This window comes from Nerophis ophidion, linkage group LG11, assembly GCF_033978795.1.
Source record: "Nerophis ophidion isolate RoL-2023_Sa linkage group LG11, RoL_Noph_v1.0, whole genome shotgun sequence".
In the NCBI taxonomy this organism is placed as follows: domain Eukaryota; kingdom Metazoa; phylum Chordata; class Actinopteri; order Syngnathiformes; family Syngnathidae; genus Nerophis; species Nerophis ophidion.
In genome coordinates, this window is record NC_084621.1 from 8,715,053 (window position 1) to 8,728,810 (window position 13,758).

A 13,758-nucleotide genomic window follows, 5' to 3' on the forward strand; every position below is an offset into this window, starting at 1 on the left:
CGCTTTGAGTACCTTGAAGGTAGAAAAGTGCTCTACAAGTGCAACCCATTTATCATTTATTTACTCCTGTAGCTTCTCTCAGAGATACTGGCGTTCACCGCAGCCCTCCGACTTTCAGGTATGACTTTATAATCTCACTAAAACAGTATTAACACAATAAGCAGATAAGGGATTTTCCAGAATTTTCCTAGTAAATGTGTCTAATAACATCTGAATCGCTCACGCTTCCGTCGCCTGGAGCCGTCGCCTTTTTTTTTGTGCTTCACTCCAACTTTCCTCATCCATGAATCTTTCATCCTCGCTCAAATTAATGGGGAAATCATCGCTTTCTTGGTCCGAATTGCTCTAGCTGTTGATGGCCATGATTGTAAACAATGTTCAGATGTGAGGAGCTTTGATCGCATAATTACACAATATTTTGGACATCTGTGTTGCTGAATCTTTTGCAATATGTTCAATGAATAATGGAGACGGCAAAGAAGAAAGATGTAGGTGGGAAGCCGTGTATTGCGGCCGCCTATAGCAACACAAACACAGCCGGTGTTTCCTTGTTTACATTCCCTAAAGATGACGATGAACCTTTAATATGGAACAGAGCGGTCAAGCGAACATGGTTCTCTACCACATGTCAACCGGCAGGTTTCGGTGAGAAAATGGTGGTAATAAGTCGGCTCTTACCGTAGACATGAGCGGAGCTTGTGTTGTTCCTGCAGCAGCTGTCAAAGAGGCAGCTGCAACTCTCTTGGCCCCTTTCGTGGCTTCCCTCAGAGACACTGGCAATCACCACACTCCTCCGACTTACAGGTACGACTATATAATCTCACTAAAACACTAGTAACACAATACGCAGATAAGGGATTTTCCAGAATGATCCTAGTAAATGTGTCTAATAACATCGGATTCGCTCCCACTGCCCTTGTCTTGTTTTTCTTTTCTTTTTTCTTCTAGTCCTTCACTCTCACTTTCCTCATCCATGAATCGTTCATCCTCGCTCAAATTAATGGGGAAATTGACGCTTTCTCCGTCCGAATCGCTCTCGCTGCTGGTGGCCATGATTGTAAACCAGGGGTGCCCATTACGTCGATCGCGAGCTACCAGTCGACCGCGGGGGGTGTGTCAGTCGATCTCCATCCAGGCTTTTAAAAAAAAAGACCTAAAAATGAGTGATCATCAATCTTCACCAAGACGTCACTTAAATGACATTCACGGTACCGGAGGGTCTTGTGAGATGACGCTGGCTGCTGCAAGATCATTATTATGAAAATATGACCGAGAGGAAGGCGAGAAACACTTTTTATTTCAACAGACTCTCGCGCCGTACCTTCCGTCAAAACTCTAAAGGCCGACTGCACATTTCCTATCTTCACAATAAAAGCCCTGCTTCATGCTGCCTGCGCTAACTAAATACAGAGTCTCGGAAAACTGGCGTGCACAAGCGATCCCTCAGAAAGCTGGCGTGCACATCACTTGTGCACGCCAGCTTTCCGAGACTCTTATTTTCTTAGCGCAGGCAGCATGAAGCAGGGCTTTTATTGTGAAGATAGGAAATGTGCAGTCGGCCTTTAGAGTTTTGACGGAAGGGACGGCGCGAAAGTCTGTTGAAATAAAAAGTGTTTCTCGCCTTCCTCTCTGTCATTTTTTCATAATAATGAACTGGCAGCAGCCAGCGTCATCTCACAAGACCCTCGGGTGCCGTGAATGTCAATCAAGCAAGCTACGGAATTTGCCGCCAATGTTTTTCTTGTAAAGTGTATGGAAGCTGGATGAATTAGATGCCAAAAACCAACCACTTTCATGTGGTATTGTACAGAAAGGACAACTTTTTTTCTCCTCCATTTGAAAATGTGGGCGTTATCATCATTACTGTCTGATTCCAATCAATGCAAGTCATCAGAATCAGGTAATACACCAACTTATATTCTTGTCTTCGTGAAAGAAAGACATCTATATGTGTTACACATGCTTGTATTATCATTAAACATATTTAACTTGTTTACAAAAATGTCTCTTTCATAAATAAATAAATATAAATGATATATATAAATGAGGTAGATCCCCTCGAGTTGGTCAATTGAAAAGTAGCTCGCCTGCAGAAAAAGTGTGGGCACCCCTGTTGTAAACAATGTTCAGATGTGAGGAGCTCCACAACCCGTGACGTCACGCGCACATCGTCTGCTACTTCCGGTACAGGCAAGGCTTTTTTATTAGCGACCAAAAGTTGCCAACTTTATCGTGGATGTTCTCTACTAAATCCTTTCAGCAAAAATATGGCAATATGGCGAAATTATGAAGTATGACACATAGAATGGAGCTGCTATCCCCGTTTAAATAAGAACATCTCATTTCAGTAGGCCTTTAAGTGTGTATCAAACTGGTAGCCCTTCGCATTAATCAGTACCCAAGAAGTAGCTCTTGGTTTCAAAAAGGTTGGTGACCCCTGATTTACTCTTTCATGTCCTCCGTCAAGATGCAAAACAATGCGATAGCGTTACGAGCATCAAAGGGTTACTTTTTCCTCTGCCTTCTTTGTGAAAGGTGTAGCCTCCGAAGCGACCAACCTGAGAGGAGGAACAACACCACATTAGTCTGTGACGTCGGGTTGCCATCACAAAAGCCAGATGATCCAGTTTTGAGGCCTTTAGAAGACATTCTCCTCATCCAGCGACATCTGCGCACTTGAAGGTACGCCGTGAGTGCTTTTTTTTTTTTTAATTCCGCTTCCCCGTGGTTTGAGCTTGCAATCATTCAAATTTTAAGTTTTTTTACGTGTGCGTGTGTCGGCTGGGGAGTCGCACAACTGGTGTGCACGTGTGTTGAAGTCTGGCCGAATGCATGAGTTGGCGCATTGAAAGGACGGAAGGTAGGGGGGGGTGAGGATGGCATTTGTTGCGTTCACTGCCCGATATGTCCTGCACATAGTGCCACCACAAAAGGCGCTTTATGAACGTTATCACCTTTACTTGTTTCAGCTCTCATCACGCCGCCATCACCTTTATCTCTGCAGCGGCCTCATCAAGCAACACCTGACAAGTCTTACACCAGGGGTGTCCAAACTTTTTCCACTGAGAGCCACACACGGAAAAATTAAAACATGCGGGGGTTGTTTAGATCTTTTTCATTTTCTAACTAAATATATGGATTCTTTTTTTTTTACCTTTAGGACTCCCAGGGACTATAAAGGGTCTCCGTCATTAACATGTTAAAAATAAGTCAAATTATTATTTTCATTTTTTATGTAACGCTTACAGTAAATCTGTATATCAACTTCAGGTTCATATAAAGTAAAGAAAAGAAAAAAAAAGGTTTTAATCGGTAACCGAATATATTCGGCCGAATATGGCAAAAAAAGCCACATTCGGCCTTCGGTGGAATGAGTTAAAAACAAGGCCGAATAGTGGCGTGTGACGCAATTTTTTGACGCGGTGACGCAATCAACCAACGTGCAGTGACGTTGGGATATGTTGTGTACCTGTATAAGTGTATGAGGTTACAAGCACACACTTATTGAGATTTACTTGAGCCTTCTGTTTACATTATTAGCATATCTACTGTGGCTAAGCAGACTTTTGCCAAAAGGACAATAAATCATTTGTTGTGGGTTTATCCACTTTAAAGCACTTTATTTTTTTTTTGGAATGCATGTTTTGTTTGAAGGCCTAATATAAATGAAAAACTTTGTGCTTTTTTTGAAAAGCAAAGGCTACTGGAATATTAAAAAAATGTCAATATTCCCCAAAAAAATTCTTTTTTTGAAAAACATGTCTAAATATTTATTCTAGGCTATTTATGCAATATTAAAAAAATTGTGAAAAACTGCCATTCGTTATTCGGTATTCGGCCTTCGGCCAAGCGTTTAAGTTTTATCCGGCTTCGGCCACAAATTTTCATTTCGGTGCATCCCTAATTTTATGCCTTTTCAGTCAAAGACAACTTTGTTTTTTCTAGTAAAACTGAAATATGCAGTATTTCCCCCATTGCCCAAAACATTCATAAAGCAATGTTTGATCTGAAGTAATTGGAGCCCTAAAAAGATCAATAAAGCAGGACACCATTGATTTAAATGTATTATTATTTCTGAGGGGCTTCACGGTGGAAGAGGGGTTAGTGCGTCTGCCTCACAATACGAAGGTCCTGCAGTCCTGGGTTCAAATCCAGGCTCGGGATCTTTCTGTGTGGAGTTTGCATGTTCTCCCCGTGAATGCGTGGGTTCCCTCCGGGTACTCCGGCTTCCTCCCACTTCCAAAGACATGCACCTGGGGATAGGCCCCTCCCACCTCCAAAGACATGCACCTGGGGATAGGTTGATTGGCAACACTAAAATTGGCCCTAGTGTGTGAATGTGAGTGTGAATGGTGTCTGTCTATCTGTGTTGGCCCTGCGATGAGGTGGCGACTTGTCCAGGGTGTACCCCGCCTTCTGCCCGATTGTAGCTGAGATAGGCGCCAGCGCCCCCCGCGACCCCGAAAGGGAATAAGCGGTAGAAAATGGATGGATGGATTATTTCTGAGTAATCACAGTGAAAAATAAACAAAATCCCACTAAATATCTTTGGGATCCAAAAGGTCCCCCACTCATAAAGTGATACATTTTTATTATTATTTGTTTTACTTCCAGCACTTAAGTTACGAGATCAACTTCAGATATATCCGTCCATTTTACATTTGAACTATTATTTTGTTGGTTTTATGCTCTTTTGTCAAAGAAAACACTGTTTTTCTATGGCAACTAGACAGTATATGCACATAATATTGTCCACATGAAACATAAAGCGAAATATTTGAAGTAATTAAAGCCTTAAATAGGTCAATAATTCATTATATTTAAAAAAAAAATGTTTTCCTTTTTTTTTTTTTTTTTTTAGAATCGGCAATAACAGCAAAATAAATAAAAACCAAAGAATAACAAACAGCCTGCATGGCAGCTTTGTGTCAACTCTGCAACTTTTCCCCCGTTAGATTTCACCTCATTCTACTTTTTTTTCAATAGTATTTCCAGAATGGTTGGCGGGTTACCTGGGGGCCGCAAATGGGCCCCGGGCCGCACTTTGGACACCCCTGCCTTACACCATACAAAACCCAAAACCAGTGAAACCCAAAACCAGTGAAGTTGGCGCGTTGTGTAAATGCTAAATAAAAACAAAACACAATGATTTGCAAATCCTTTTCATCCTTTATTCAATTGAATGGACCACAAAGACAAGATAATATTAACTCATTTGGAATTTGATGCCTGCGACGTGTTTCCAAAAAGCTTGCACAAGTGGCAAAAAAGACTGAGAAGATTGAGGAATGCTCATCAAAACACTTATTTGGAACATCCCACAGGTGTGCAGGCTAATTGGGAACAGGTGGGTGCCATGATTGGGGATAAAAGCAGCTTCCATGAAACGCTCAGTCATTCACAAACAAGGACGGGGCGAGGGTCACCGCTTTAAGAACAAATGGGCGAGAAGATTGTCCAACAGTTTAAGGACAACGTTTCTCAAATAGATATTGCAAGGAATTTAGGGGATTTCACCATCTACTGTCCGTAAAATCATCAAAAGGTTCAGAGAATCTGGAGAAATCACTGCACAGAAGCGATAATATTACGGACTTCCGATACCTCAGACAGTACTGCATCAAAAAAATGACATCAGTGTGTAAAAGATATCACCAAATCGGTTCAGGAGCACTTCTGACAACCACTGTCAGTAACTACAGGTCGTCGCTACATCTGTAAGTGCAAGTTAAAGCTCTACTATGCAAAGCGAAAGCCATTTATCAACAACATCCAGAAACGTAGCCGGCTTCTCTGGGTCCGAGATCATCTAAGATGGACTGATGCAAAGTGGAAAAGTGTTCTGTGGTCTGCCGAGTCCACATTTCAAATTGTTTTTGGAAACTGTGGACATGGTGTCATCCGGACCAAAGAGGAAAATAACCATCCGGATTGTTATAGGCGCAAAGTTGAAAAGCCAGCATCTGTGATGGTATGGGGGTGCATTAGTGCCCAAGGCATGGGTAACTTACACATCTGTGAAGGCACCATTAATGCTGAAAGGTACATACAGGTTTTGGAACAACATATGTTGTCATCTAAGCGACGTCTTTTTCATGGACGCCCCTGCTTATTTCAGCAAGACAATGCCAAGTCACTTTCAGCACGTGTTACAACAGCGTGGCTTTGTAAAAAAAAAGAGTGCGAGTACCTTCCTGGCCCGCCTGCAGTCCAGACCTGTCTCCCATGGAAAATGTGTGGCGCATTATGAAGCGTAAAATACAACAGGGGAGACCCCGGACTGTTGAAGGACTGAAGCTCTACATAAAACAAGACTGGGAAAGAATTCCACTTTCAAAGCTTCAACAATTAGTTTCCTCAGTTCCCAAACGTTTATTGAGTGTTGTTAAAAGAAAAGGTGATGTAACACAGTGGTGAACATGCCCTTTCCCAACTACTTTGGCACGTGTTGCAGCCATGAAAGTTCTAAGTTAATTATTATTTGCAAAAAAAAATAAAGTTTATGAGTTTGAACATCAAATATGTTGTCTTTGTAGCATATTCAACTGAATATGGGTTGAAAATGGTTTGCAAATCATTGTATTCTGTTTATATTTACGTCTAACACAATTTCCCAACTCCTATGGAAACGGGGTTTGTACATGTTTCAAATACAAAAGCTATTTTTGGGGGGTGCCTTCCTAGTCACTAACATTGTGTCCTTGAGAAAGACACTTCACCCTTGCTCCTGATTGTGGTTAGGGCCTTGCATGGCAGCTCCCTCCATTAGAGAGAGTGTGTGTGTGTGTGTGTGTGTGTGTGTGTGTGTGTGTGTGTGTGTGTGTGTGTGTGTGTGTGTGTGTGTGTGTGTGTGTGTGTGTGTGTGTGTGTGTGTGTGTGTGTGTGTGAATGGGTGAATGTGGAAATAGTGTCAAAGCAATTTGAATACCTTGAGGGTAAAAAAAGTGCTATTCAAGTTTCACTCATGTTAGGGCAGTGTTTCAAGAGTACAAGTGGCACTAAGGTGAGTGGTTGTTTGATGATTATGTGTACTTATGTAACGAGGGAGGCCTAGAAAGATTACATCCGGTCTGTCAAGGTGCACGGAATGATTAAGCAGCTTCTTTTGCTTCTGGCAAAATGGGCAAGACAGTCGAGTTACCGTAGGATTAGATTTAGGTTTAAGTTTGAGGTTGAGAAACGGTCGGTAATAGGGTTCTGTTGGGTTGGGTTTAGGGTTAGAGTGCAGTAATAAGTTAAAGGCCTACTGAAATGAGATGTTGTTATTTAAACGGGGATAGCAGGTCCATTCTATGTGTCATACTTGATCATGTCGCCATATTGCCATATTTTTGCTGAAAGGATTTAGTAGAGAACATCCACGATAAAGTTTGCAACTTTTGGTCGCTAATAAAAAAGCCTTGCCTGTACCGGAAGTAGCAGACGATGTGCGCGTGACGTCACGGGTTGTGGAGCTCCTCACATCTGAACATTGTTTTCAATCATGGCCACCAGCAGCCAGAGCGATTCGGACCGAGAAAGCGACGATTTCCCCATTAATTTGAGCGAGGATGAAATATTCGTGGATGAGGAAAGTGAGAGTGAAGGACTAGAAAAAAAAAAGAAGAGGGCAGTGGGAGCGATTCAGATGTTATTAGACACATTTACTAGGATAATTCTGGAAAATCCCTTATCTGCTTATTGTGTTACTAGTGTTTTAGTGAGATTTTATATTCATACCTGAAAGTCGGAGGGGTGTGGCGACCGCCAGTGTCTCTGAGGGAAGCCATAGAGGAGACAAGAAAGTCGCAGCTGCCTCTTTTGATGACAGCTGCAGGAGGAACGACGGTAAGAGCCGACTTATTACCACAATTTTTTTTCTCACGGACACCTGCCTGTTGACATGTGGTAGAGAAACATGTTCGCTTGACCGCTCTGTTCCATAATAAAGCTTCACAACAAACAAAGAAACACCGGCTGTGTTTTGGTTGCTAAAGACAGCTGCAATCCACCGCTTTCCACCAACAGCATTCTTCTTTGACGTCTCCATTATTAATTGGACAAATTGCAAAAGATTCAGCAACACAGATGTCCAGAATACTGTGTAATTATGTGATTAAAGTAGACTACTTTTAGCCGTGATCGGTGCTGGGAGAACATGTCCGCTACCACCGGTGACGTCACGCGCACACGTCATCATACGCGTCATCATTCTGCGACGTTTTCAACAGGATACTTTGCAGGAAATTAAAAATTGCAATTTAGTAAACTAAAGCGGCCATTTTGGCTTGTGTTGCAATGGGTGTAGGTTAGTGTCGGTGTTGGTGTTAGGGGTTAGAGGTAGGGATTGAGAGTTTTAAGTCAAAGTTAGGATTTGAATAAACACCAAAGAACAATCTGATGTCTATGTTTCAGTAAATAAACACAAGGAAATACAGATTTTTGTGTCCTTTGATTCTTGTCATGTTTGCCAATTATGTCCACAGTCACAAGTTCTAACACACGGTATTTAACCAATAAAACCTGCATAACAGAATCAAGTCAACATTTCCCAAACTCTGACGGACGCATCGCCCTAAAAGTCTTTATGAACTTCTCTTTGCAGGAAATCTTCTATTTATAGAACTGTATCGCTCTGGAATAACCTGCCTCGAATTCTCACCAGCATTGAAAGTAAACCGTTTTTTAAAAGGAAAGTAATATTTTATCTGAGTCTGTAATTAGATCTATTCAGGTGTACTGGAGAGGAGGCTTCGCCGGATAGTCGAACCTCGGATTCAGGAGGAACAGTGTGGTTTTCGTCCTGGTCGTGGAACTGTGGACCAGCTCTATACTCTCGGCAGGGTTCTTGAGGGTGCATGGGAGTTTGCCCAACCAGTCTACATGTGGACTTGGAGAAGGCATTCGACCGTGTCCCTTGGGAAGTCCTGTTGGGAGTGCTCAGAGAGTATGGGGTTTCGGACTGTCTTATTGTGGCGGTCCGCTCCCTGTATGATCAGTGTCAGAACTTGGTCCGCATTGCCGGCAGTAAGTCGAACACGTTTCCAGAGAGGGTTGGACTCCGCCAAGGCTGCCCTTTGTCACCCATTCTGTTCATAACTTTTATGGACAGAATTTCTAGGCGCAGTCAAGGCGTTGAGGGGATCCGGTTTGGTGGCAGCAGGATTAGGTCTCTGCTTTTTGCAGATGATGTGGTCCTGATGGCTTCATCTGGCCAGGATCTTCAGCTCTCACTGGATCGGTTCGCAGCCGAGTGTGAAGCGACCGGAATGAGAATCAGCACCTCCAAGTCCGAGTCCATGGTTCTCGCCCGGAAAAGGGTGGAGTGCCATCTCTGGGTTGGGGAGGAGACCCTGCCCCAAGTGGAGGAGTTCAAGTACCTCGGAGTCTTGTTCACGAGTGGGGGAAGAGTGGATCGTGAGATCGACAGGCGGATCGGTGCGGCGTCTTCAGTAATGCGGACGTTGTATCGATCCGTTGTGGTGAAAAAGAAGCTGAGCCGGAAGGCAAAGCTCTCAATTTACTGGTCGATCTACCTTCCCATCCTCACCTATGGTCATGAGCTTTGGGTCATGACCGAAAGGATAAGACCACGGGTACAAGCGGCCGAAATGAGTTTAGAGATAGGGTGAGAAGCTCTGCCATCCGGGAGGAACTCAAAGTAAAGCCGCTGCTCCTTCACATCGAGAGGAGCCAGATGAGGTGGTTCGGGCATCTGGTCAGGATGCCACCCGAACGCCTCCCTAGGGAGGTGTTTAGGGCACGTCCAACCGGGGAAGACCCAGGACATGTCGGGAAGACTATGTCTCCCGGCTGGCCTGGGAACGTCTCTGGATCTCCCGGGAGGAGCTAGTCGAAGTGGCTGGGGAGAGGGAAGTTTGGGCTTCCCTGCTTAGGCTGCTGCCCCCGCGACCTGACCTCGGATAAGCGGAAGAAGATGGATGGTTATAAATTAGTTTGTGTGTTATAATGATTTGTGTTTGGTTTTGTATTGTGTAGTTATACTTATATGGACTTTATTATTCTGTGAGTGTAAATTGTTTGCTTTCATTTGTTTCTGTATTGTCGTTATAATTATACACTTTTACGTGCGATTGTATTGCGTTCGCGAACCCCAGGTAGACTAGTGGGTTGTTATGGCAACCAGCTAATATAAATACAAATACAAATCAAATCTACATTGACACATCTGCTGTGTAGATTCACTGAAGTAGATACAGTGATGCATCATTTCAATCAGATAGGTGGTATCTACATGTGAGTCTGGAATGTTTTGGACATTGTGTGCTTTTCAACAGGTGCACGTGACGAAAGATGTAACAACGAGCGGGCATTCAGGCGACCTTATAAGTTCTCCTCCAGCTCATTCGGACAATGGTCGAGGCAGAGGTACTACGAGTACGGTATAGTAATATTTAGTTTCACTTTAAATGTTGTAAACATCTTATTTTATGTTTAGTTTGGACTGGTAAGGATGAGAGGCTTCATTTTCCTGCTGGTGACCTTGGTCGTTTCAACAGGCTCGCCTGTTCCCGAGGTAAGATTTTGCGCGGCTTTATTCTCAAAAGAATCGCACAATTCTAATATGAAAATATGTTTGCTTAGTTTTCACAGATGGCACCAGAGATTACGGGTAAGTTTTGTTGTTTTAATTCAAATGTAGACACTGAAGTTTATTTGCATCTTATTTAAAATGCAATGAGCTTATCTGTTGATGTTTTATCAATTGAACAGCTATCTTTAAATTAGGGCTGGGCAACGATTAAAAATTTTAATGTAAGTTAATCGCACTATTTCCCCGATTAATCGCGATTAACTGCATTGTATACGCAAAGCCCAATAATGAATTCAAAAGTAGTGTGTAGTGCACCTTTATTGGAATATTCTCCCACATGAACAAAAGCGCCAAAACATTTGTTGTGCAAACACAATTTAAATCAGTCCTTGTTAAACAGTAGCAGTTAAATAGCATATTTGATGAAAATCTACTCCAAAAATGTAAATACAAACATTTAAGCTTATTGCCACTGCCAGGGTATTTAAGTTCTCCTGTTTGTTATGGAAAATAAATATAATCTACATACAAATCTCTGAACCACAATCATAACATCTGAACAGGCAATTTCTGAGGTAACAGCAGAAACATTTTTTTTTTTAACAGGGATCTTATGTTTAAAAAACCTATATTATAGGTAGTGGGCTGTTTTAGGGAATTTTTGATCAAATTATCTGTAGTAGCAATATTAATAATGTTGTGTTTATTCTGCGTAGTGCACTTAAAATAATTATGACCATATCTAGGAATTGATATGATGGGAATTTTCCGATTGTTTGCTTGGTGCTTTGATAAACTGAAGGCATCATATACATGGTACTATATTGTGATGTTATGAGCCAGGGAAAAAAAGAACTACCCTACCCAGCATGCAATAGGAGTGAGGAGCATGCGCGGTAGCCCGGTATAGGTTGTGTCGCCATGACGGCATCTTGTATGTTGTGATATGCACGCTCTGAAAGCAAACGTTAAGAACTCAGCCAACACTCCTGGTCTGCATTATTCATAAATAGACAGACAACACATATACTCCGCTGCTTCACAGGCCGCTGGATGTAGCCGGCAAAGTATTCCCATGCTAGCTAGCCGGTCTAGCAAGCACGCCTCATTCAGTCCAAAACGGCCCGATCTATCCACATCCAGAATTGTCTGGCAGTCGTAAGTGATCCCGGAGTGACCACGCTGTAAGCCAGACATGAAATTTGCAGAATTGTCCGGTATTTTTGCCAAATGTTCCATCTTTACCAAGAGCCCCTCCACACCATCTTGTTAAGAAAAGGCGTTAACAAAATAAAAGCATGTAAACAACATACGCAAATGTGCGATAAAATAATTGTCGGCGTTAATAGATTGATGAGTTAACTCATAATTAACGCATTAATTTGCCCACCCCTATTTTAAATGCAAAACCCCAAACCAGTGAAGTTGGCACATTGTTTAAATAGTCAATAAAAACAGAATACAATAATTTGCAAATCCTTTTCAACTTATATTCCATTGAATAGACTGCAAAGACAAGATGTTCGAACTGAAAAACGTAATTTTCTTTGCAAATAATCATTAACTTTGAAGTTAATGGAAGCAACAAAGTGGGCACAGGGGCATTTTTACCACTGTGTTACATCACCTTTCCTTTTAACAACGCTCAGTAAACATTTGGGAACTGAGGAAACTAATTTTTGAAGCTTTTCAGGTGGAATTTTTTCCCATTCTTACTTGATGTACAGCTTAAGTTGTTCAACAGTCCGGGGTCTCCGCTGTCATATTTTAGGCTTCATAATGCGCCACACATTTTCAATGGGAGACAGGTCTGGACTACAAGCAGGCCAGTCTAGTACCCGCACTCTTTTACTATGAAGCCAAGCTGTTCTAACAGGTGGCTTGGCATTGTCTTGCTGAAATAAGCAGGGGCGTCCATGATAACGCTGCTTGGATGGCAACATATGTTGCTCCAAAACCCATATGTGCCTTCACAGATGTGTAAGTTACCCATGCCTTGGGCACTAATACACCCCCATACCATCACAGATGCTGGCCTTTCAACTCTGTGCCTTGAACAATCCGTATGGATCTTTTCCTCTTTGTTCCGGAGGACACAACGTCCACAGTTTCCAAACAATTTGAAATGTGGACTCGTCATAGATGAGCTCAGGCCCAGCAAAGCCGGATATGTTTCCGGGTGTTGTTGATAAATGGCTTTCGCTTTACATAGTACAGTTGTAACTTGCACTTACAGATTTAGCAACAAACTGTAGTTACTGACAGTGGTTTTCTGAAGTTTTCCTCAGGCCATGTGGTGATTTCCTTTACACACCGATGTCACTTTTTGATGCAGTACCGCCTGAGGGATCGAAGGTCCTTAATATCATCGCTTACATGCAGTGATTTCTTCAGATTCTCTGAACCTTTTGATGATATTACGAACCGTAGATGGTGAAATCCCTAAATTCCTTGCAATAGCTAGTTGAGAAATGTTGTTCTTAAACAGCTTGACAATTTGTGGTGACCCTCACCTCATCCTTGTTCGTGAATGACTGAGCATTTCATGGAGGCTGCTTTTATACCCAATTAATGCACCCACCTGTTCCCAATTAGTCTGTTCACCTGTGGGATGTTCCAAATAAGTGTTCGACGAGCATTCTTCAACTTTCCCAGTCTTTTTTGCCACTTGTGCCAGCTTTTTGGAAACATGTTGCAGTCGCCAAAATCCAAATGAGCTAATATTTGCAAAAAATAACAATGTTTTCTGATTTGAATGTTAAGTATCTTGTCTTTGCAGTCCATTCAATTGAATATAGGTTGAAAATGATTTGCAAATCATTGTATTCTGTTTTTATTTACCATTTACAGAACGTGCCAACTTCACTGGTTTTGGGTTTTGTAAATAGTTGTTTTAAAATATTCATTTATGTGTTATTATTCTGATGGAATAATAGCACAACTTAGAAAATTCTAATCTTTTTTTAAAATATATATACATATATATATATATATATATATATATATATATATGTATATATATATATATATATATATATACTGTTTTTTTTTTTATTGGATTTCATGCGTGAATAAATGTAATTTAGTTACACCTCATTATTGTGTATTTTTCTAGAAATGGGTGAAGACAAAGACATTACTGAAGCAAACAAGGGTAAAGTAGATATTTCAACACCATAATTGAACCCAGAAAGCATTGTGCAGCCGTTAAATACGAACATATT

General features: G+C 41.8%; 1 protein-coding gene across 3 annotated transcripts in view; it reads left to right on the forward strand.

Annotated features, from left to right (window-relative positions):
- The first annotated feature begins 2,535 nt into the window (after positions 1 to 2,535).
- Positions 2,536 to 13,758, forward strand: part of LOC133561620 (meprin A subunit beta-like) — a 56,319-nt gene continuing 45,096 nt past the window's right edge. The window contains exons 1-5 of one of the 3 annotated variants that reach the window (XM_061915027.1): positions 2,536 to 2,689; positions 10,278 to 10,368; positions 10,439 to 10,516; positions 10,585 to 10,612; positions 13,650 to 13,688. In XM_061915027.1, coding sequence (XP_061771011.1) covers positions 10,354 to 10,368; positions 10,439 to 10,516; positions 10,585 to 10,612; positions 13,650 to 13,688 — 160 coding nt within the window. In that variant the 5' untranslated portion in view covers positions 2,536 to 2,689; positions 10,278 to 10,353. The remainder of the gene's footprint in view (positions 2,690 to 10,277; positions 10,369 to 10,438; positions 10,517 to 10,584; positions 10,613 to 13,649; positions 13,689 to 13,758) is intronic. The other 2 variants (XM_061915026.1, XM_061915028.1) reach the window with 2 other exon arrangements.